General features: G+C 52.8%; 1 protein-coding gene and 1 long non-coding RNA gene across 2 annotated transcripts; both read left to right on the top strand.

Moving 5' to 3' along the window:
* Nucleotides 1–8,308: 8,308 nt before the first annotated feature.
* On the top strand, nucleotides 8,309–13,984 carry LOC119112476 (uncharacterized). Its single transcript, XR_005095723.1, has 3 exons — nucleotides 8,309–8,567; nucleotides 9,158–9,321; nucleotides 13,727–13,984. It is a non-coding gene; the product is annotated as an uncharacterized LOC119112476 (long non-coding RNA).
* A 75-nt stretch (nucleotides 13,985–14,059) lies between these two features.
* LOC119108077 (beta-1,4-glucuronyltransferase 1) lies at nucleotides 14,060–23,575 on the top strand. The gene is made up of 3 exons (XM_037231659.1): nucleotides 14,060–15,006; nucleotides 21,005–21,090; nucleotides 21,986–23,575. Exons 1-3 carry the CDS (start codon nucleotides 14,149–14,151, stop codon nucleotides 22,098–22,100), a joined length of 1,059 nt encoding a protein of 352 aa, XP_037087554.1. The 5' UTR covers nucleotides 14,060–14,148; the 3' UTR covers nucleotides 22,101–23,575.
* Nucleotides 23,576–24,967: the final 1,392 nt, after the last annotated feature.

Raw genomic sequence — 24,967 nt, 5'->3', positions numbered from 1 at the left:
AAAATGTCTGCAGTTACATCGCTGCCATGATCAAGTACGGACCGAGCCTGACGCTCCCCGTCTGCAGGTGTTCCAGTCGAGCGACTTCCTGGGCCTGTCCGAGTCGATGGTGCAGATGATCATGTCGCGTCACCTGGAGACGCCCGAGATCCACAAGTTCGAGGTGATGCTGGCGTGGACCAAGCACAAGGTGCGCGGCAAGTCTTCGGCGCGCCAGGACGCGCGCATCGAGTTCAAGTGCACCATGGAGCGCCTCACGCGCGACCTCAAGCTGTACCGCATCTCCCCGCAGGAGCTCATCAAGATCGTGCTGCCCAGCAAGGCCATCAAGAACGAGCGCATCCTGGAGACGCTCATGTTCCAGGCCAACTCGGGCATGTACCGGGTGCAGGACAGCTACCTGGAGGCGTGCCAGCAGAAGATGAGTCGTCAGGACTCCAAGTTCAGCAGCGAGTGGGGCTCCTTCGACAACGGACTATGACATGAAACGATTTCGCTTGGGGAGTAACTGTCGAAGCTGGGATCGTGCTTGTCGTGTGCCATTTATGTTTCCCACGGGACGGGGAGCAGTATCAGTCACGCATGAAGGGCATCGCCCTTTGTTCTGTTGCTTTCCTTCTTGCTGGACGAATCGTTGCTTTTGTTTTGATCCCGCTCGAATCCTCTTCATTGTCCATTTTCACGTTGTTACCCACATCGATATGGACGATTTCCTGTCTGTTTCACTGCTGCTTGCATCATATTCTTTTATTCGAATCCAATCAAGAATATATCCATCGTAGCAAGTGCCCGTGCGGTCATACGACCAACTTGTCCTACTGAGCTGAGCATTGTAGACCACCATCCCACCATTCCACCATCCTACCACGCGCAAGCGGTCATTCATCACGCCCAGTCCAGTGGATACCCAGTGCCCAACAATTGTGTGCTGGTGTGGTTCCTGCCCCTGGTTTGATGTACCATGTGACCTGGTGATCCTTGTCGGTAGGCGGTTGACAGCGTATATTAAAACCTTAGTGTAGTCAAGCATGACTGCCTAAAATACACCACGGTCGAAGTGCAAATAATCTAAAAATTTGCCTGCCCCGCTACGGGTGGGTAGGCCCACTACGAACAGGCGCGAGTCACCGCCATGTCGATCGGCCCAAACAGATCCGCAAGTCATCGCCTGCCTCTCAACTGAGGAAGTTACGAGCACAGGGGCGTGTGTTCGCAAAATAAGTTGGGAGGAGGCGGCCAGAACAGCGAAAATGACTCAACCTACCCCCATAAAAACGCCAACAAACGGGTCCTAGCTAAGTCGGCTCGTTTGAAAATTGCCGCTTTGAGCCAGGAGCTGGATCACACTCCTCGTAAATATCATTACTGAATCGTGAGCTGATCATTTTAACCGATGGCCGTGTCGGGGAACCAAATGACTCAAATTAAAATGGTAATATCAGGGAGCAAAGTACGCCGCAGACAAATAAACATACCATTTCAGAGTGTTCAAAAGGAACAGCATACAGTATGAAATGTTCAGCTTTTTGCAAAATCAGCACAAAGTTTATTATGACAATTTCTAAGCAGCAAACATAATCTTGTTGAACCTAAGCTAAAGTTTTCGAAATCTCAGCCAGAAACCAGAGAATACCAACTTGGTACAGACATCCTGCATTCCTATTTCCTACGCTAAAATCAGTGAAATATTATCTGCTACTTACAAAATACAACGGATGATCACATTCTGCATTGTCTGTTGTCACAACAACACACTCATTCAACCCATCCAATATATTTACAGTAAGCTAGTGAAGATGTGCTTACCTACGTGCGAATGCGCTTGGCTAGTACTTGGCAAGTGCAGGCTACCGTCTGTCAGGTTTAGTGCAGTCTGGTCTGCATACTACGCCATATAACTAATGGAGCTGGGTCGTAGGTGCCAAACAGAACGTGCTAGCCTAGAGCTGAGTTGAACAGAAAATAGGAACTGCTATGAGTCATGAGCTGAATCGAATCCCATAATTTGTGAGCCGTTCCCGCGTGGGTTAAAGACTGAGTCTAACACACGCTGCCTGCTGGTCACTTTGCGCCCGCGCGTAGTCCATAATCCACCCGTAGCGTGGCAGGCAATAGCTTTATATTGTTTGCACTACGCCCGTGATGAACTTTGAGGCGGTCATGCTTATCTAAACCAATGTTTCAATATAAGCACGCTGACCGCCACGCCCAGCTGTGATTCGTGGTACCTTGCGTTGCGTGGCCGTTGTCATCCCCAATCTAGTGGACAGGGACTGAACGGCAGAGCGTGACCTAGACCATCTGACCTGAGATGACCCCGGCGATGTGCCGGCAGGTGCCGGACTCTCTCTGGATCGCGGTGTAGTGCTGGGCGATGTGATGTCATGCTCTGTCTTGGTTTATCGAGGGTATGTAATTGCCTGGTTGTCCGTCTCTTGTGTGTGATCCTTTTGTGTACCAACTCGCCATGCCCCATGATCATGCCTAGCAAGACACCATTCAATTTTGTTCGTACATGTGTGCCTGTTACGTGCTTTGGGTGAGGATCTATCTTAATTTCTTGCTTTTGTTCAAACGCTTGGCATCAGTCATTTGCGTATATATTGGCTACTACGTTCAGAGTGAAAATTGTGCCCCGTTTAACGCAGCGAACCGTGCCCTTCGAGACAATGGTCTCGTGCAGCATGGCAGAAAAGTGTCACCAGAAAACAACTCCGGTTAGACAGCACTAGGCGCTAATTACCAAGAAGATGAGATATGTTGTTGTGTTCCCAAAGTGGTCCCAAAAGAAATATATGCTTCCACGTTTCACATCACAGGCAAACCGACCAGCTGCCCACCCATGGCACACCACAGCGCAATGTTTGTGCCCATCTCCTGTGCCTGTGCAAGGAAGCGTGCGGAGGTGGGAAGAGAGCAATCATCAACCCCCTGCTGTTCGTTAAAAGCGTCGAATGAATTAGTTCCCTTTGATGTCAGGCTGGTAATGCCAGTGGCTTCTCTTCATAAAATGTGTCTTGCTGTGTTACCGTGATACAGACAACTACTGGGTAGCGTGTTGGCAAATACAGGCATTCAGCGATTGGTGACGCAGTATGTGCCAAAAGGTGGCGTGTTTATTATGGCTTGGATTGCATGGGTCAAACTGGAAACAACTTGCAAGTGGGGATCAAATTTGAGGGTAGTCCGAACTGAAAGTGGCATTATGGGATTGAGAACAAGTGAACAGTTCGATAGGCTAGATGCGTTCGCCCATTGCTGCTCAATATAACCCGAGTTCCATAGGCAAGCGCCACGCTGAGAAGTACCGCTCTGTATTTGAACTTCACAATGAACAGGGGATCATAGGATGCAACTTTTTCCGCAGCTAAACAGGGCATTGAGGGCCTTACAGCTTGATGACGGCCAGCTCCTTTGACCCCGCAGAGACCCCACTCGCCAAAGGGTTGCAGTACGATCTGTCAGTGGAGAGGTGCCATGCGGTTCCGTTATACCGATGAGGTGCCTCCCTCCCCCATCCCGTGACTTTCGGAGTCATTGTCTTACTAAAGAAGCTTGCTTCCTTAAAACTCCGTTGCATTACTGAATCTGGGGAAGCGTTTTATCTATTGAAGATGTGTTACCATTTAAACATCAGGAAACTAAACGCCAATGGTTGCAGACAAAGGGGTGGTCAGTAATAGGTCTAACCTTTTATTCTTATATATATATATATATATATATATATATAAGAATAAAAGGTTAAACCTATTACTGACTACCCCTTTGTCTGCAACCATTGGCGTTTAGTTTCCTGATGCAACCATTGGCGTTTAGTTTCCTGATGTATTCCACCACGTCAGTGGTGGAATACATAATTAATGTAACCAATTAAGCCAATCTCGATCAGTTGGCTGCCAGCATAAGTAATACTATTTGAACAGGAAGTATATAACTTTTGGGTTATTTGTAGCTGTGTAGCTGTTGTGGCTCTGATAATGCCGCTCGAGACAAACCCTGCGTTACCTCTGCCTCTGTTAGTCAATGTTAGGTTAGGTTAGGTTAGGTTAGGTTAGGTTAGGTTAGGTTATGTCAGGTTAGGTTAGGAAAGGTTAGGTTAGGTTAGATCTCCGGAACGTGGCTACACCAACGACGCTTCTATGGTATTAGTGCAACAACAAAATATTCTGCTGACTGGAGTGTTTCGACATTACTGCCATCGCAAAGACTTACACACGATGTTATACCCGAGTATGGTGTGGCACCCATGGTGCTACTGTAGGCGACGTGCCCACGCCATTCGCCGTGCATCGCGCCGTTCGTCGCACCCGGGCCGCTACGACCTGCGCTGTGGACGGTCGTGCGGGCCACGTGACCCCTGCCTCTGGCCAATCAGCGGCAGACTCTGGTTCAGGCCGAGCCGGGGTCAAGGCCCCGACGCGGGGAAGGGGTCAGTTGGGTCCCAGCTCCCGACTGACCAGATGCGCTGTTGTTTGTACCCTGTGCTCCCTTTGAGCCGCTGACCTTCCCCGAGTCGTCTTACCTGCGGCCGACGACTCGGGACACTCCCCGAGGGCTGCTATCCCTTTCTCCCACCAAGCTCTGCTGGGCGGCTCAATGGCCATTAGCCTCCGCTGGTGCCCTGGAAAATGTGTGCATGTGGGATAGTGTTGTGCATACAATATGCTAGCACGACTGGAGCGAGTGAGTTGGGGAGGTGCCTAGGATAACGACATAAGTGCTACGCGATAAAACACACACTACTACTGCACCCTTTTTGACCCGGGTACGTTGTGAATGGCCGCACGCTAACCCATTTTAATGAGGGGTCGAGGGTCCAACGGGTTAGCCATGCAGCGTGACCGTGTATGATCACGTGCTGGCGGTCAGTTTTAAGTTCCAAATGGGGTTGGTTACAGGCCGCGGGACGGTCCAGCGCCGGGTGAGACGCATTAGAAAAGAAATGTTCAATCATTACGCGGGTCCAGAGAACGCAAGTATTTTTAGTACGTCCATTGATAATAAAAGCAATATGCGTAGAAGTTTGGATTTGGTCTAGACTTTTGATAGTCTTCACCAGGCAAGGTGACTTAAGGTCATTATAAGTGGCTATAAAAATGGAGCTAGATAAAGAAAGCGGGACATTCCACATGACGATGCGTAATAAAAAACATAATGCGAGGCACCGCAGTCACGTGGTCTAACAACTCCTGTCGATATGCACCAGTTCATAAATATCAGATTTGTAATTTCGTTAGCCTCACAATCGTTTACGCAAAGTTCATGTAAAAAATTACGGGGTGCATTATTAGACACGTAACAGCTGATTTCGGGACGTACGCGGGTCTTTCTGTACAGTTGGTCTTGAGAACAAAAAAACATACTGTTCAATCTCCATTACCGATCATCAGCGATTCGATCATCACCGATCCGATCGCCACCGATCCGATCATCACCGATCCGATCATAACCGATCCGATCATCACCGATCCTTTCATAAACGATCCGATCATCACCTATCCGATCATCACCGATCCGATCACCACCGATTCAATCATCACCGATCGGACATAATGCACTGTATGAGGTCAGGCAGCCATCTTTTCACTTGCTGCTTAAGCACCAAATAGCGCACAGACAAAACCAAATCCAGGCTCTTTCTACAAATTACGAAGAGCAGCCTGCATGAATTCACATGTTAGGAGCGTCGGGACCCATGGGGAGAACTGAGTCAGCACGTCTCACCTGTCCTCGGTCATCTCCCTTGGATATTTGTGCAAAATAAAACCCAGCAAATTCAACAATCGCAACAAAACAAGACAGCATTTTGTTCCAAATCAATAATTAATCATACACGGAATAATGTATCCAGAATTTCATTATTCAGCATACCAAAACGGTACAAGGCGACTTAAAAACAACCACGAAGGACGCTTCTTTGTACACTTAGCCCCAATACCCAGCACATCTGCACGGAAAAGGAGTAGGCGACATTTTATGACGAGAAGCAAATCGCATTTGTGTGGACTATGTCGAATACAGGTGTTCGCTCTCGCCGAGAATGGGTGAAATTGAGGCATGCCAATTTACCCCCGTCTCGGATCTCCCCACTCTCCCCTATCTCGTTTTGAGGAGAGCACGGGGTGCAGATCTATGTTGAGTGAATATTCTCGCAACCACACCAGGCTGAATGAACAAGTGTGAGTTATTGTCTTCAGTTATCACAGGGGAATCCAGGAACACAATGATGATTGTCAGAAATTTTACAGTGTTGCAATATCACCAGAGACCAAAACTGGTTGAAAAGTGTTGCGGGACATTGGAATCACGAATAGTGGCTAACTGAGCCCGCGCAGAATCATGTAGTAGTCCAAAACCGCATTGGAAATATCAAGACCGCCTCAAAGAACAGAAGTAAAATTGTTACAAGGTTGTTGTTATGCCGGTTTAGGATTCCACAAGGCACTAAAGAGTGCAGAAATTGTCGCCATCGATCTTGCAAGCTCAAAACCTTGTATAAGTCATGTAAAAGACATGCGTACTTTATTGCAATCCTACCAAAACTTGCAATAGCGCAGCGGAACGCTGGATCACCCGGTTGCACGTGACCAACGCATCTAAAGAGCAACGCTCAAAACCAAAGCCCAGTGACTGCTCAACGCGCCAGCAGGGCATTCAACATAAATCGTGTGAGAGAATGCTTCCTTCAAAGCGCATATAGAGTCTTAATATCAGCCACGCAGCAGCTTAAAGTTTACGTGCTTCGCTCAAAAAGCGGCTTCGAAAGCAATCTTCAAAAACCGTGTCTTCGAAAGAAAGTCTTCAAAACGAACCACTTAAAAGGAACGTTTCACACTTGAAGATGCTGAAGCAAGCATCAGATATCATGAAACGAGCTCACTTATAAATGTTGGTATGCTATTTAAGTGGACAGGATTGCTCTAGACGGCACAATTCCCTGTTAAGTAGATATGCTCCCCAATTTGCCGTAGTTAACACGCGCTCGGGTGGGTGGGGGGGGGGGGGAAATTGCTCCCTCCCCAAAGGTTCTCCCGGAATGGTTTCCGAGCGGCGCAGCCCAGCCGGGCCAAATTTTGCATAGGTGTAAACCTTTGAATAACAAATTGTCTAACACCAAAAATTGAGATGTACCTTGTAAGGTCGCTGATCTATGGCAGGTCAAAGTCAGACCATAATTTTGGCGAAGGCACGTTCCAGGGAATCGTTCAATCCGATCAGACAGCGGAGTGTTTGACGAGGCCATACATCTCTGAGATACTTTCTTAGGCAACACAACAATTGAATAAACAAGTAGCATTGACCTAGGCTCAGGTATGAAGATCAGACCAATGTCAAAACCAACCTGTTTTATTTCTCTCGGGTTTGCTGTATGGGCTGGCTTCTGTTGCTCATTTAGAATGTATTGATAGCAGGAACCGCATTATACACCTTCCATGGACTTCTTAGAGGTCAGAATACGTCACTGACCTAAAATGACCCAGGCTACCATTTCGTTTTTAGAAACGTACTGCCTATCGTAATATTTGTCGTTTATCTAGATGCAAAGCTCAAAGCGGTCTTATATCATCTTGGTCATCATGGTCTTTAAAAGGTCAAACAAGGTCACTGGCCTTGATGGAGCGTGTAAAATTTTACTTAGAACAGTTGCTTATGTTCTAGGGATCTTTTGAATCTGGAATTTAACCTTTGTTTGACCTTATCTGACCCGAAGGACATGACCTAGGAACTTCAAATGTGATCTTTTATTTAGAAATTAAAAAGTGAGTTCACGTACAGGTCAACACACCCTGTGAGCAAATTGACCCCCTCCCTTAACCCAAGCGAAGTGTAGCCAACCGGCCACCAGGGGGCGTGTTAAATTACGTCATCGTACCTTGCACAACATTGATTTAGATCCAATTGACGGCCGTTATACCTGGAAATCGCTCTCACGAATGCCGGATATGAACGGCGCAATAAGCAATTTTTGTAGTGGCCTTGATCGCCGCATGGCTTATAGAATGTAGGATTTGAATGGCATTAATATGACCCTATGATTGCTAAAGAGACTTTGAAATACTCTCCCCGACATGCTTTTCCCATTCTCGCGGACTTGTTGTTCAGAACCTAGAGGGGCTTAGATCTGAAGAAGGGGCGGATCGTGAATTGCACCGAAAGGTCTTCCGGGTGGCTCTCAGTTCAAAACCCAATATTAATGTGGAATATTCCCTTTCAACCAAAAGAGCTCTTTGACTAATTTCCGCGCGCTGCGCGTAATTTTTGGATTATCCACGAGATAATACTGTCTAAAGGCAGCTGATATGCGATAACGAAATCGACGAAAGTGCGAAAGAAGCGTTCGGCTATTTGTTTTTACTTTAAAACGTATTTATTTCGTTTTGATTTCATTTCAAATAAATTGGGTCACGTCCACAGCGTGTTTCGACTAGTTTCCTCAACAAAGTGAAGTCGGCCTACTGATAAAATCATTTCAATCTCGCTAAGACATTGCGACCCATCTTGTATGGGCTTTTTAATCGATGGAATGTGTTTCTAAATCACGGCAGACGTGTCGGCTGAAAAAGCAGGTAAGGTCACCTGAGGTCATGGCATGACCTTTCAGGGTGTTCAGTTTCGACGATTTTCAAGTGTCGTATCATGTGTAACGATGATATCGGAGCACTGCGGAAGGCTTACTAATATCGTTGGGGCGTTTTAAAGACTCAACCTCGCATAACCCTGCCTTTGAATTGCCGTTAAGAAACCTTAGTCCTCACTGGGAGTGTTGATGCCAGACGATATTTTGTCGCAGACTCCTGTACATAAATGCATCGCATGTCTGTAACCGCTGAAAATGTGATGCTGCAGCGAAATATTAGTCATTAAGGCATAAAATCGAGTGGTTTCCTCGCTCCAACATATAATAGCAAGCATTTCACCTGCAGTAAACTATGGCAGGCTTTCTTAACGTGACAGCCATAAATATAGACTGTAATTTGTCCCTTTACGAATGGGCTTTTGTATAGCGCATGCTCTGTAGAGAGCATGCTCATTTTGTTTGGAGTTGGCGGAAGTCGGCCAAACGACCAAACGGTGATACGGCTTTCAATCAACCATTGGTTACACTTTCGCCGCTAGATGTCACTAGCGCAGGAAACGGACGCCTTACGGCGTGCAGTTGCAGATCCGCGCGCAGCCTTGAGTTGGGCCGTGGGAGCGGTCGGGGCAGGGTCCCCGCGTGCGGAGCCCGGGGAGAGGGCTCGGCGGCGGCTGTGTGTCCAGTGTGCCACCATGACGGAGCAGCTGCGGGGGAGCGGCGCTGACTGGGCCAGCTAACCTCAGGTGAGCGGGAAGGAGAAAGTGACTCTCCGGCCGACAAAGGCCGGTCACCTGGGGCTGTGGCGTTGGAAGGACAACACTGGGCTAATAGAGGGATTGGGGAATGTCGGAAAGTTGTATGTCGGGTGGCGGCCCTGAGTCCATAAGGTGCGGATGGGGCGGGGGGGGGGAACAGCTGCTCCTTCACTTCGAAAACTGTTGGCCCTGATGATTTACAAAATGCTAAGAAGTGGGACTTAAGGGAGTTAAACTCCGAATCCTGCGAATGAAATCGAAAGTAATGGCATTACTGACCTTCCGTCCGTCATGCCGAAGGCTACAACCGGTAAACGTGCAGCCGGTAAGTGTGGACTCCGGTAGCAAGTTGGCACGTCGATACGCTTCTTAGCCCAGTCTGGCAGCGCGCAGGCTGCGAAAATCATCCACATATGGCTGGTAAACTTTTCCTGAGCCGCAAGCTAGAGGACTTCACGGAAGAGGTAAACCCATGGTTGGTCATGTAGAATGCGCAACGTAAGACAGGATGCAGATTCCGGGGACATTGTTTCGTGTATTGATACGAGCATGTGCTGGACGTTGCAATACGGGGCAGATATTTCAAGACTTTCACGATATTACTGAGTGCAATTGGTTTACTCATAATTGGCTTCATCTAACTTTGCAATAATCAGCACAGGAGCTAGCTGATGTGAGTTTCCTGAAGCTCTTCCGTAATTTATAGCTTTACTGGAACAATCTAAGCATGCAGTCTGCGAAAACAAATTCTTAAGTGGGTAACGAGTGAGTACAACTGATTAAGAATGAGAAACGGGTGGGTTGGGTACGAGTCAGGATAATAATGTCGTCCGCAAGACTGCGGATTTCCTCTAACCGCAGCGAAAAGGTCCCGTCCATCTTGGGCCGGCCTCCTCTCGCTCGTCTGTCCCACTGACCTATAGGAAAGTGGTTCACCTTTTACAAACCCGTCCCTTAACCTTCGCCCTGATTGGCGTTTTTTATCACGCGGCTGGCAGGGGACCGATGCGTCCTCTGCCGTTTTCGACCTAAAAAAGATGAAGCTTTGCGGAAGCAAACCAAGGGATTGGTCTCCACGTGATCTCGCAATTAATAAAATGCTTTATGTGGCTAGGTTGACTGATCTCATTGCGCCAGTTGAAAGGCCAAATTTTCAGGAAAATCAGACTTTTCTACTTTACGGGGTCATATGTAAGATAGCTTGCTTTACAACAAAACAAAACCAACACAGATGTGTTTCTTGCCCAATTCTGAGTACAATGGTGCCCAGTTTGATGTGTTTTGGGTGTATGTATATTGGGTATATGTATGTGTTTTGGGTATATGTATATGATGGCTCCGTTAACACGTATCAGGGTGGCCAGTTGAATACCCTTCGTTCGGGTGGGCTGGGGGGGGGGGGGCTGGGGAGGGGGCAGGATACACTGGGTAAATTGGCCTTTACGTGAATTCAACTGCAATTTACCTGTGCCAAAATTTGAGGTTCCTGGGTCATGACCTTGGGGTCAAATAAGGTCAGATAAAGTCAAAATCCAGATTGGTGTCCCAAGTGCCTGGTGTCTCAAGTGGTTTGTAGTCTAAGAAACTACCTCAGATGTGTACGACTTCATCTAACACTTCGTTGTTGCATCGGATTGAACAATTCGCTACAAATGTCCTTCGCTGACAGCCATGGCCTGAATTTGACCTGCCATGGGTCAACAACCTAACAAGATGCATCTAATATTCTTACATCGATAGATCTGCTATTCAATTCTCTACAGCCATGCAAAGTTTGGCGCACGTCATGCTTTCGGAAATAATTCTCGAAAAACCTTCGGGAGGTTAATTTGACCCCCAGCCGAGTGCGTGCTTAATGTCGGCCCGTTGCGGGCGTTCCGCGGCATCGTCAGTTGCCGCCCACCGCCCGCGCCGGCCGTGGATCGCCGCGCAGTTTTCCAAAAAGAAAGCATCGCTACCCCAAAACCAGAACAGCCAGGAACACATTTTTGGCTGTCACAATACGCGCAATGAATGCCCCATAGCCTACAGAAAATTTGGACGCCGGCGAACGTCACGCCGGTGAGGTATCCTCAGAAATTCTCAGGGGTCGCATCGACCCCTATCCGGGCGACGGTTAGCAGAAATCAGGTGTAGCAAACAAGTCTAATAAGCATATTGCTATCAACTACAGTAAAAAATCAAGTTGTTACGTGTGAGAGCTGAAAATGAGACAAACCTTTTACGCGCGTGGCTGTAAGAAATCAATGCATGACTATTACTGTACAATTGGAAGTGTCATGGAAAATCGCGCCTGTGGTTATGTCATTAATTACATCTCCTTCCCATCGGTAAGTCATGGAGGGCTCAAGGCTGCAGACATGCGAACGGTCATTGTATTTTCACGACCAATCAAAGCAGGTTGGATATGCCGTTCTCTAATTTTCGGAAATAGGTAATGAGCTGAAGCACTGCTCATCGTGTATTATTTTTTTAATTTGGCCATTGTGCAGCACCTCGAGATGTTGGTTAACACACTTCAGGTAATGAGAAGATGCTAAACAAGGACAAGTTTTGCCCAGAATCCATATTTCCTCGGAAGATATCGGCGTGGTTGGCTGTGAGTCAGGGTGGCCTCCCAAAGCCCTTCAGAGATGGTGTCCATCCTTAGTAAGGCAGCGGTGAACCCAGGACTTATCAACAAGTGTGCAGTGAAGGGTTTTCTGTCACTCATCGCGAAATATCACCAGGATGGCAAATTTATGTTTTGGTCACATCTGGCATCTGCCCATTATGCTTAAAGCACCCTGCAGGCTGCTGGACGATCATCACATTCCTTACGCGCCGCGAGAGGAAAACCCGCCAATCCCTATTGCTCCATCACATCTGTCCGTATGATGAAGCAATAGGTGAATGGATGGGAGGTCGTGTCGCAGCAATTGCTAATGTTGTGCATCAAATGGGTCGCGAGAGAAATCGCGTAGAATGTGAAAAATCCATACAAATTATGATACCGCACAGATCCGTACAAATTATGATACCGCACAGATCCGTACAAATGCGCGCCCTTCTAGCAGATTTGGCCTGTATGCCGCATTCAAATGATATTGTCATAGTGTCATTGACGTGACGTGTTAAATGGATTGTTCCATATGTATATGGGGTTTAGCATCGAAAAACCTATCTTGAATATCATTCGGTGCATTTCACAGTTCCACGATTGTTGGGTACTTAAGACCTAAACCCCTGTAGTTTTTTAACTATACGTCCGCAAAGCTGTGGTGGCGGTGATTTGTTGTTTTAGGGCGCGTCGGCATCGGGGCCATTTTACGCCCGCTCGATGGCGGTTATCCACATCTGCGGCGTCCCGCGATAAGTGCGTCAATTAATAACAGGCAGTATCACTGGTACACTTACACTGAGGGGTGAGTAAAATGATGTTAACGTAAATGGGTGCTAGAAATGCGAGTATGCCCCCAAGTTAAGAACATGGGTCTCGACTGATTAGCCGATGAAGAGGCGCTGGAGGAAAAGATCGTCGCCTTCCCGTCTCAAGGCGCCGGCATGAGGCGAGCACGTGTTCTGCAGACAACCGGTCCCCGCGTCTGTCACACCGAGGCACATCCTTGCGCGTCGAGTAAAACGAGTGTGCCGCATGTGTATGACCCAACCGAAGCCTACAAAGGGGGACTCACTGGATGTACAGACTATTTCGGGGAAACTATTTCAAGGACACCCAGGCGCCATGACGCCATGATAATGCCATTTGAATTCTGTTATTCTGTTAGCTATGCAGCGATGGAGGCAAATCAATATAGGATTGCCGATTCGTTGGTATCTGGTGTTCGTGAGCACGATTTCCACAAGTAACGACCGTTAATTGACTCTCAATCAATGCTGTCCAACGTACGGTGACATAGTCAAATAATTGCTCATTAAGAGCTATATTCACCAGAAAGGTTGTGTTGTCTAGAGCAGTCTTTTCCACTTAAAAGTAAGTAATAGTTACAAGTGAGCTCATTTAGCCACATCTGGCGCTTACTTCAATATCTTCAAATGTGGATTATTCCCCTTAAGAGCAGTCATCATCCCCGGCAAATCACAAACTCCTGAACTGTCGCCACGCCTGTGCCTAGTATTCTGCCGCAACACCGTGAACTAAATCTAGTGACATTATCACCACGATGTGCCCACCTCTCGCCCAGCTCACGTTTGACACGACCACGCAAAGTCCACGTAGTTAACCCCAAAATAATTTTGGTTAAGCTCAATCCATGTATTTGTCGTCACGTCAACAGAGCGTACGTGCTGCTGTTGTGCCTTTGTCAAATGTGCTGTGCTGCTGTGCTGCCGGTTGCGCCAGCACGCCAGCGCTGATCCGACAGCTGTGCTGAGCTGTGTGTGCTGCCTTCAGGTAGCCGGCGGCGGGTGGCCCTCAGTCGGGCTCGGCCCCGAGCAGCGCCTGGAGGCTCCGGCTCCGACGCGAACGGCTGACCCCGAGCACTGACCATGCGGCTGCCCAGTTACGCTGTGTTCCGGCTGTCGTTGGTGCTGAACGCCGGCCTGCTGCTGATCTGCAGCGTGTGGTACATGCAGCACTCGCCCACCGAGCTGCAGCGGCCGGTGGCGGCGGCCGCGCTGCTGCCGCCCACCCCGGCGACAGTGCCGGACGGTCGCGACGGGCCGCGGCAGGCGGCGCCGACCACCGGCGCGGCGCCCGAGCCGGACACCACGCCGCGGCCGCCGGCCGCCAACGCCTCGGCCGAGCCGGCGCCCGACTGTGCGCTACACGGCCTGCAGCGCTGCCGCAGCGCTCCTCCGCGCGCCTACAGCGCCATGCGCGGCACCCGCTTCTGGGTCATGTACAACTTCGTGCCCGGCGACCGACGCTTCAACTGCGACGAGTCGGTGACGTACACGACGCACGGTGACTTCACGTTCGTCGACAATTTGGAGCCGTTGGTGCGGCGCTGGCGCGGTCCGGTGTCGTTCGGCCTGTACGCGCCCGGCGACGACTTCCTGCCGTCGGTGGAGGCGGTGGCGTTCCTGCGCCAGTGCGGGGACCCGCTCGTGGCTGAGCTCGTGTCGTTCCACGTTATCTACGACGTGGACAAGGTGCCAGTGAACGTAACGGACGCGGACGAAGTGTTGTCGCGACGCCAGGATTGTTCGCGGCCGCCCCCCTGGCGCGGCACCGTGTCCTTCCGCAAGGCCAAGCGCCTGACGTACCCAGTGAACGTGGCGCGCAACGTGGCGCGCGAGACGGTGATGACACACTTTGTGCTGCCGTCCGACGTCGAGCTGTACCCGAGCGCCCACCTGGTGGAGCAGTTCTTGGCCATGGTGTGGCGGAACGAGAAGGTGCTCTGCCAGCCGCGGCCGAAGGTGTTCGTCCTGAGCATCTTCGAGGTGAACGAGACCATGTCCCCGCCGCACTACAAGGACCACCTGACGGCCATGCTGAAGAACGGCTCCGCGGTGCCCTTCCACAAGCGCATGTGTGCAAGCTGCCACACCATCCCCAAGGCCAAGGAGTGGACCTTCTCCAAGGAGACCAAGCAGCTGGACGTGTTTCACGTCGGCAAACGGCACGCGCCGTTCGATAAGTGGGAGCCGATCTACATATGCACCAACGACGAGCCAGGATATGACGAACGACTGACGTGGGAGGGCAAGATGGATAAGATGGGACAGGTGAGTGTCGACGCGTCACGCGTCTCACGCTCCTAGCGCTGGGTGGAGATTACTGGGGATGCCGGTGGATGGATATTGGCCGGTGGCGGAATGAAGGTCAGATCCTATTATGAAACAACCATTACATCGGCCAGATATATTAGAACTGCCTTCTGCCCTCCCAAATAGGAGACGGCTTCACGTATACACAAGCAGTTTGTCTGAGATAGATACTTTTCAGGTAATTTTTTGCCAGGACCTTCCTTGGTGTAACAAAATTTGTGTCAAGGACATAAATCTTGTCTTGGCAGCGCATCTAGTGCTGCCGATATTTGTATTAGGCCCTACTTATCATATGTAGTGTATGTGACGTATCTTGGAAAACCCGTTATTGGAGTCTAGAACTTTGAAGTGTTTGTGGTGTTGCGGTCGCCCGCATTTTTCCTGTGAGTCATTGGTCTCAAGCGTGGTCCCTGTTCTGCAAATCTGCACAAACGACGGTGGTGTGGTAACACTAGTGTCACGTGGGCAAGCTAGTACCAACTTTGAAAGCGCTTACAATAAGCTATACGTGGTATGGCATACAAACCAAACAAAAAGCAACGTGTATTCCCTTCCTTTACAAACATTCGAAAGCTCCTGCGCTTGGGACTGCTATGGGTCTCATCTCCAATAGTCCACGCAAAGGTACGACAAAATTGAACCGCAGTATACGATAATATTTAAGCCGCGGGTAGACTGTCTAGGTCATGATTTGAGTGGCTCCGTTGCCCGGTGGCACGGTATGCTAGAATTTTCTCCGATCAGCTGCTCTTTCCGGTGGTCTGTCAATCCAGCTGTCCTTGTTCCCGTAGATCAACCGGTAAAGCGGCGGCCATCTGATCAACGTATGGGAGGGCTGCGAACATTAGTATTGCGTATAGGACCGCCCCATGCGGGCGTTCCTCAGCTGGCCGAGATGCCGGTACGGCCCTGCCGCGCCGTCTCTGTGGTCTGCGTACATTGTACATGACGCGCAAACCCCTGTGGATCAGCTTGACTGAAACTTCGAACCGATATCATCCACGTTGAACTATAATAACTCCTGGTGCGGTGGGCCTAGAGCCTTTGCAACAAACTATGCTTGGCAAACAAGTCTGGAGCAGTAGATATTCCAGCATATAAATATTTGGTCTATGTTATTTCAAAGTCTTGTTGGGGAATCAGGTCATGAAATAGCGTACAGCTCTATGTTGCGCTTACGCTCTAACAAAGAATAGGTGAAGCGATGTGAAAAAGGGAACCACTGTTCACAGTAATAAGTGGGACAAGTCCTTTTAATCGGAGCAGGCCAAAACCGCAAGTCAATGCAGCGAGATCCCCGCGCTTCCAGTGCTATACCATGGAGACCTGGGCTGCTGATCCCGGTGTTAGTTTCGTCTCCACGTCACTTCCGCTATGAACGAACTCCAATAACTTCCGACTAAACAAGGGCAGCATACTGAGAGAAGCAGAAGGCAGACAAAGAAAACAGGCACGAACGGAACCATGCCGCAGACGGGCAAACAAAACAGAACGGCGGACGGTGGGCGGGTGAGCGCGGTGGGTGTGAGCCCTGGTCTGGTGCGGTCCCTGTCACAGTTGCATCCGGCACTTCCACGTATGTACTCGCGCGTCATCGACCAAACGCGCCGGCGGCGGCGATGCGTCTCAGCACAGCTCACGGGTCCGAGGCGCGGGCTGCTGGGCGTCGTGCTCCAGGAGGGTGCGTCACGCACCAGGCACCTGTGGTGCGTCAGACCCGCGCGCCGAGATAGTCACTGACCGGTATGAGCCGGCCGCGCCGCGCCGCGGCGGTGCGTTCCGTGACCTTGGCAACGAGATCTTGTGCATTAGCTCCTCCCCGCGTTCTGGGACGGAGGCTCCCGCGGCGGCGGCTAATCTCTGCGTTGATCCCTGGTGATCGCGTTTGTGTCTGACCTTGGAGAGCGGGCAGTCATGTCACAGCTGAGTGCATTTTGAGGCAGATGCGGACCCTAGGGCCGCGTACGCTGACCGCGCCTCTCGGCGGCCAGCGAGGGACGTGCCTCTCCTGGCGGCTGGGGAGGAACGCGCCCCTCCTGGTGACCAGCGAGGGACGCGCCCCTCCAAATGGCCGGTGAGGGACGCGCTTCTCCTGATGGCCAGCGAGGGCTGCGTCTCTCCTGGTGGGCAGCGAGGGACGCGCCTCTCCTGGTGGCTGGCGAAGGGCGTACCTCTCCCGGTGGCCAGCGAGGGACGTGCCTCTCCTGGTGACGGGCGAGGAACGCGCCTCTCCTGGTGACCAGCGAGGGACGCGCCCCTCCTAGTGGCCGATGAGGGACGCGCTTCTCCTGGTGGCCAGCGAGGGACGTGCCTCTCCTGGTAACCGGCGAGGGACGTGCCTCTCTCGGTGACCGGCGAGGGACGCGCCTCTCCCGGACACGGACGCCGCGTGACGCTCCCTCGCCGCCTCATTTCCTTCCCGGCGCACGCTCACAATATCCTATTTACGCGGACAATCCGTGCGGCCACTCTGTTTCTGCAAATCCTGCTCCACGATAACAAACAAACATTAACATGCATGGGACTGTGGACACTGGCAAGGAACGCTGGGAGAAGCATGCCTGCCAAAGCCTCCAGAGTCGGCGCCTTTCAATGAAAAATGGAAAATTGCTTATACTGATGAAAGGTTGTGCGGCCACCGACACACCTATTCGAACTCGTTCACTGCCAGCAGGTCCTTGGGATGGGCGACACACCTCAGCTCGCCTTGTCGGCGGATGCGGTATTGGCAGCTATTCACGGTTTGCTTACACCAACCCATCACAGAGGCACTTCCCGCGTGTCATGACTTGCGGGTGTCCTCTGTCATAACATCCGCGAATAAGGAACGTCACTATCTGTGGCATGCCACACCACTAAGTGAGTGGTTAAGAACTGCGTGCGGCTGGCAACATCGTCTAGAAATGATTACGCGCTCCAACAACAATTATGGACGTTTAGAAGTCGTTCGTTCCATGTCATCGCGTGGTCCTGTTAAAAATATCGCATTGTTCCGCTCCTTTAAGCATACAATGTGACACCTTCGGCTGCATGGTGCGGTCAGTGTGTTGAATTCCGCTTTGCACAAATGGTCTCAGCAAGACTAGTCTGTCCATTTCGCCAACATCCGAGCAGCACGGGCGTGTGTAAGTAGGTAAGCAGGCCGTAATATGATCGACTTGTAGGCTTTGTTGGTGGAGTTCGGTCCTTGCGCCCGGTGCCGCTGGCTCTGACTATCGGTTTTAAATCTAGACCTGTTGTATGTATTGGTACATCTCCTGGCTATTGTCTATAACCACCCTTGAAAAGGACGGCGGCAAGACCTCAATTACTGGCGAGATGCAAGAGTACGGCAATTACACAAGCGAACCACTACGAGGCCAAAGACTGGTATCGTAGAATCGTACGTTACGACCACGATCTTTCAGCAGTGAGACTCATTGAGGCTGTGGATTGCAGTTATCTATCGAATTGGATAATCGAATGACTGATAACGTGATCACCGGTCCTTAGCACACAGCCAGTGTCGTGCTTTGATTGCGGTGCGGTGGACTCGGAAATACATGCAGTAAGCTCTCGCCTCTTTTGACCGATCAAAGGTAGCCGGATGCTGCGCGCCGCGCCATCATTTGTCTCCAACGCGTCATCCACCGCCCCCGCCACAACCTCGCGCCGCGCCGCCGTCTGTCCCCCGCCGCGTCATCCTCCGTTCTCCGTCTCCCTCGCTTCGTGCCGTTGTCCGTTCTCCTGCCTCAGCCCACGCCGTGGCGTCTTCCGTTCCCCGCCTGACCCCCGTACCGCGCTGTCGCCGCTGCCGGCCTCCCTCCCGCCCCCCCCCCCCCCAAAGGCAACAATACCGGCAATTACACGATATATATATATATATATATATATATATGTATATATATATATATATATATATATATATGTGTGTGTGTGTGTGTGTGTGTGTGTGTGTGTGTGTGTCCAATGGCGCGTCAGCTACCATGGCTATTTGCAACCGGCTCTGTTCTTGATTAAGACTGGCTGGCAGTCAAGCGCGTCACCAAAAAACAAGGGAGGACCAAAAAGCTGTCGTGCGTTCGCTGTCTCACCCCGCGCCTTTCCGTCGCCCGTTCCCTCCTCACCCGCACCCTGCGCCGTCTGCCGTTGCCTGTCTCGCTCCCCGCGCGGCAGCGGCGTCGGCTCCCGCCGAGCCCGCGGGCGGTGCGCCGCCGCCGCCGCCGCCGCGTCAGCTGGCCTGCGGTGGCGGCGGGGCTGCGCACCGTTCTGTGGCCGCCGGCGCGTGGCCTGCTCCGGCGGGTCGAGCGCACTCTCACTGCAGGGTGACCGCACCGGGCGCCAATCTATCGATCACGCGGCCGCTGTGCGGGCTGGGACCGCCGGCGGCAACACTGTCGGTGACTCCGGACTGGGGCTGGACCGGCTCCCGCGGCGGCGCTGCTGGCATCTGCCGGGGTGGGGCTGGACCGCTTCCGTCGGCGGCGCTGTCGGTGACTCCGGGCTGGGGCTGGACCGGCTCCCGCGGCGGTGCTGCTGGGCTGGCTCCCGCTGGCGGATGTCGTGGCCGGGGTGGGGCTGGACCGCTCCGTCGGCGGCGCTGGGCCGGTGACTCCGGGCTGGGGGCGGGACCGGCTCCCGCGGCGGTGCTGCTGGCATCTCCGGAAGTGGGGCTGGACCGCTTCTGTCGGCGGCGCTGTCGGCAATGCAGGGCTAGGATTAGACCGGCCGCCGTAGCGACGCTGTGGGCGAGTTCCACACGAGGACCGCCGACTTCAGACACGCAACATAATCCAGGCTGATTATGGCAGTTACAGCTGTCAGTTTTTCGTGGCACGGGTGTGATGCTGATTTATCAGGGCACTTGGTTGATATTGTTATGCTGACCCTCCATTCTTCCCACGACTTAAAGACAGTTATGAGTAGCTTTCGATCTTTGTAACCATTGGCCTTGTTACTAAGTGAAAGCCTCGGTACCCCGAGACATGTGCATTATCCATAGCACTATTAAACAATATGTAGCTTCCGTACCGGGTATTTTAAATGGGTAATATTCCGACAATTCACTCATATGGCACCGATTCATGATGCCACTCTGGATGTCAAATGCAAGGTATGCAGGTACGCAGTCTGTGAAGCATACACAGTCTTTTCTGTCGACTATAACTTTCTCATTTTCATTCAAAGACGTGCATAACGGCAACAATGTTCGTTTGACACGCCAGCTTCACTCAAAGTTTCTCGCCATCAAACCCATCCTCCTCCCCCCTCCATCCCAGCTGCCATGACCGCAACGCAGTCTTCAGGCGTCACAGCCGGCGCCAGTCCACACAGCCTCGAGCGACGTGAGGCCTGGTGGAGATCGCGGACTGGCAGATCTAGCTGCTGTCGGCACGCCCGTGCGGGCACCGCGAGCCGCGCCGGTCACTAGGGCAAGCCGCTTCACTCGACCGATGGCCGAATGTGCCGTGACGCTGAATAAATCAGACCCACCTGGAATGAGCCGTGGTCTTCCGTGTCGTTAATATCGCACTGGCTTCGTGAGGCTGTCACGCTGCCACCATTACGCCCCGCTTCTGGTGAAGGGTAGATGGTTCGCCCTGAGTTGAAGCTTGAACCGGTGAGCGGGTCACCGGGGGGGGGGGGGGGGGGGGCACTGTCCGTGGTGGTCGTACGTCGTGCACTAGAGACGGGACTCTTTGTTGACATTCATCTCGTTGTATGCATGCAGCTTTCATATACAAGGCAAGAAACTGGGCGGGGCCGCCCGTGCGACTCCGCCTCTCTCCACAGTTTAAATGCACATTAAGCTGGTTTGACGTGTTTTCTACCCACGGGCCAAATGGCTGGTAGCTAAGAAGAGCGAGTGATGAGAGATGAGGAGAGCTGAGGTTATCGTAGTCCTCCCCCCCCTCCCCCACTGCACACCGGCAACTCTCGTCCGTTGGTGCTCCCAGCGCAATCTCCTTTCCGACAGGGTTACGCGATGTGCCTGCTCGACTACGACTTCATGATCCTGAACAATGCATTTCTTGTGCACAAGCCGGGCATCAAATCATACAAGTAAGTAAATCTCCTGACAGGCGGGGTGGCCACTTTGCCAGTTCTGTCGGCTGACCAGAAGGCCGTACCAATCGGCTCGAGGTCTGATCCCACCGCCCGGCAGAGGGTTGAGTCCCATCAGTCGTTCGAGGTCTGGTCCCACCACCCGGTAGAGGGTTAGATCCCACCAGTCGTTCGAGGCCTGATCCCACAACCCGGCAGAGGGTTAGATCCCACCAGTCGTTCGAGGCCTGATCCCACCACCCGGCAGAGGGTTAGGATCCCACCAGTCGTTCGAGGCCTGATCCCACAACCCGGCGGAGGGTTAGATCCCACCAGTCGTTCGAGGCCTGATCCCACCACCCGGAAGAGGGTTAGATCCCACCAGTCGTTCGAGGCCTGATCCCACCACCCGGCAGAGGGTTAGATCCCACCAGTCGTTCGAGGCCTGATCCCACTACCCGGCAAAGGGTTAGATCCCACCAGTCGTTCGAGGTCTGATCGAGATGACACCTGGGATCGGACCGCTATCATACCTCACTGGCGGGTCCAACCAGACGGTCGATCATCAGCAGGGTCGCCACCAGATTCACCGTTGAATCCCACCCGTCGGCCGACCGTTAGATCCTACCAGCCGGCCATTATCAGATCCCATCAGCCAGTGCAGTGTAAGATCTGTCTAGTTAGTCATGGTGGACGCATCGCGCTACGCTCCGGCTCCGTAAGCACGCAACACTCACTTAATAGTGAGAATTGTGTGCATCGATCAAAAGAGCGCTAACGTCTTTTCCCTGTTAGGCCACAGTGAAGCCCGGCGGTGTCCGTTCCCCAACAGGCAAACAGAGCGCTGCTGTTTGTGTCGGTGGGCCACACTGGGCAGCGCCCACCCGTGACCTGTCTGACCGGCCGCCGGCAGGCCGGACAAATGGAGGGACACTCTGGTGGCCAAGCAGCGTCGGTTTGTCATCAACGCCGCCCGGCTGGAGCTGGACCGCATCTACGGCCAACGAAAGCAGTGTGTACTCAAGTGATGGCGCCGCGTGTGCTCTGGCGATGGCCACGCTAGCGTCCCGCAGCGCGGCCGTCCCAGCCTCACGCGGGGCCACGACCGACTGTGGACCGGCTACCACGCCCAAACTCCTGACGGGCTACTACGTGAGGAACTCTCGGCCAGCTGCCATGTGAGGACCGACCGTCCCGTCGCCATCTCGACTGGCTGCTACGTGAGGAGCTCGGAAGCGACTGTTCCGGCTGGTGCTGGTCTGAGCCGTCGCCCACGTCGCTGATCAGCCAGCCCGGGCCGCTGCCGCCGGCACCGGCGCTGGCCGGTTAGCACTAACCCGCACTGCGCCTCGGCAACGCCGCGCGGCACAAAAAACGAGGCAGCGCGCTGCCGCGCGCTCAAGAAAAACTGGGTGGCACGTCAAGGCCTCCACAGGCAAAGCCGGGTAACCCACGATGCCAACTACACTGGCCGCGTTGCATCTCCTAACCGTGGCCTTGCCATGCAACGAAGATCAATGTCCGATGGCCAAAGCTATAGCGCGCGCGCGCTTCGCCGAGCCACATACACGGTGTTGTGGCGGCGGGCGCGGCGCGAGCAGCGCTCCAACGCCCAGCTGACTTAGCCCAGCTTTATCGCATTGTCGACCGTTTTATATGTTGTCCATTGTGCGTCTGTTCGTCGCGATGACAGGGACGGTTTCGGAGATGGCCACCGGACAGGGTGAATCAGAGGCGGGACAGAAGTCCAACAGAAAAAGGTACTATTTGTGTTTAGAGTCGCCGTGCGGCGCGACTGGCTTGATCGCTGTAAGGAGCGCGTAAAATGGCCGGGTCCGCTGTCTGTGCGCGGTGTCGCAGTTTTGATACCAATGACATCAAGCGTCACCCGAAAGTTTATCCATAGCGTGAATCACCGTGGAGGGGCATTATTGACCACATCGGTAATTACGGTCCGATGTTTTACCAAAGTACTCTGTCGCCGTACCTATAAACACCACATTCACCTTAATTGACTCATGCCGACCAAACCTTTTTAGAACACTGGCCGGCTCACGTTAGTCACGGGAAGGCAGCCACGCCGTCCCAGCTTGTACCAGGCCATCTGTTGGGTTAACAAGTCCCGCCGACCAAACGAGCGCACCTGCTCACAGGTGCCTGATCGAACCGGACAAACGTGTCTGCGGCGGGGCGTCGGCCGGGCGCGCCCCCGCCCAGTCCGCGGTGCTGGCCGCCCGGGCCTGTGAGCCGTGATTTGGTACGTCAGCGGTCGCCACCAGAGGCGTCGAGCGCTGAGTCCTGCGAGTGATGGCTGGCGGCCAGCGTCGGCGAGCGGCTGCCTGCCTGCCTGTCTGTGTGTATGTCTGTGTCGGAGAGCGTGCTTCAGGAGACAGCTGTGTGCTCGGAGGAACGGGCCTGACGCAATGCCAGGAAACTGTGTGTCAGCCTTCAATGTTGCCAAGAGTTGGAAAGACCAAATACATGTTTAAGTGTCGAACATGACTCACGAAGTGTGGAACTTGGCCATTGCCAGCATTACCACATTTTCCACTTCCCGTGAAGCCTGTCTACGCAAAGGCCCCTGGTTCAGGTGTGCACGCTTCGGCAGGGCACACTTACGACAGGCTGGCTGGTTACGACAAGAGGCTCTTGTGTGGCCGAACATGTGACACTTGAAACACCTTGTCGGGTTCGGTATAGAAAGGAGCACCTCCTCTTTTACGTAACCACCTTGTATTTAGACGGTATGTCAGGACGGTGAAACGTGAGCGCTGCTGTTCAGGAGACCAAGGTCAGCACCACTGTCCACTTTGATGCGGCGAACATCCGTCACGCCGAACACGCGCCGTCACGCCGACCATCCGTCACGCCGAACTCACCCTGTCACGTAAAGCATCCGTCATGCCGAGCATCCGTCACGTCAAACTCACGCCGTCACGCCATCAGTCACGCCGAACTCCTGCCGTCACGCCGGCCATCAGTCACATCGAACCCACGCCGCCACACCGAGCATCAGTCACCCCGTCCTCAGCAAGGCCGTCGATAATCCCGGCATCGCTCTCGCCTTTCACATTGAAACAGTTTACGCCTTTTGACGACTTTTTTGTTCTGTGGACTCTTTCATCCACCGCGACAGACACGTCCCACTTACCTTCCGAATCCCACACGCAGTACACATCCGTTCGAAGTCGTAGCCCGGTTCACCTCCTCTCCGTCCTCAAACTCCGTCTGGATCTCACCGTCCCTGCACTTATCACAGCGCGGGACATTTCCGATTCCATTCCAGCTGTCCCCTTTGAAACGGTAAAAGGGACTACAACGCCTTCTCAGAGCCCCAGATATGACAATTCGAGGGGTAGAATGATAATTCATGAGGTTGGCACATCACCAGCTGTGAAAACCTCGTTCGGCTCTCGTTTCAGGATGCGGGTGCTTTTTCATTTCGAAATTGCTATTATGTCGTGTGGTTCAGCTTTCGACACCGAGGTTCCCCACCCACCTCGAAGCCCAACTGGGGACGGTTCAACACGGCCTCGAGAGGTGGTCGCCGCTTGGACTGCCCCGGCGCTACCTGGTACTAACGAAGCATCCCGGGTGGCTAGGTGGAGCCGGGGAGACTGCCGCCCCGTCCTGACCGTGGTTCGGTGCCGCCGCCCCTCGACCCCTTGTCACCGCGCCCAGCCGCGCGCCCAAGTGGAGATCCCCAAAGAGCACCCGGCATACAGCGCAGGCGACAAGCCGCTAGAACCGTATGGAGCCCCACGCCCCGCATATCTTATGCAAAGTACAGTGCTGGGGCGCGCTGCGACTGACCCGCACGGCGCGCCCCTCAGCAACCAGAATCTGATCAACCCGGGGACGCGGGCGAGGTGGCACGGCGGCCCCGATACGAGGA

This window comes from Pollicipes pollicipes, unplaced genomic scaffold (genome assembly GCF_011947565.3).
Source record: "Pollicipes pollicipes isolate AB1234 unplaced genomic scaffold, Ppol_2.1 Scaffold_2555;HRSCAF=2994_pilon_pilon_pilon, whole genome shotgun sequence".
In the NCBI taxonomy this organism is placed as follows: domain Eukaryota; kingdom Metazoa; phylum Arthropoda; class Thecostraca; order Pollicipedomorpha; family Pollicipedidae; genus Pollicipes; species Pollicipes pollicipes.
Note: the sequence above shows the minus strand (reverse complement) of the source record. Positions and strands in the feature narration are given on the sequence as shown.

Coding starts and splice junctions, on each gene's coding strand:
- LOC119108077 (XM_037231659.1), top strand. CDS start 14,149: ATGCGCGGCACCCGCTTCTGGGTCATGTACAACTTCGTGCCCGGCGAC. Junction 15,007..21,004: donor AGATGGATAAGATGGGACAG/GTGAGTGTCGAC, acceptor CCTTTCCGACAG/GGTTACGCGATGTGCCTGCT. Junction 21,091..21,985: donor CCGGGCATCAAATCATACAA/GTAAGTAAATCT, acceptor GGCCGCCGGCAG/GCCGGACAAATGGAGGGACA.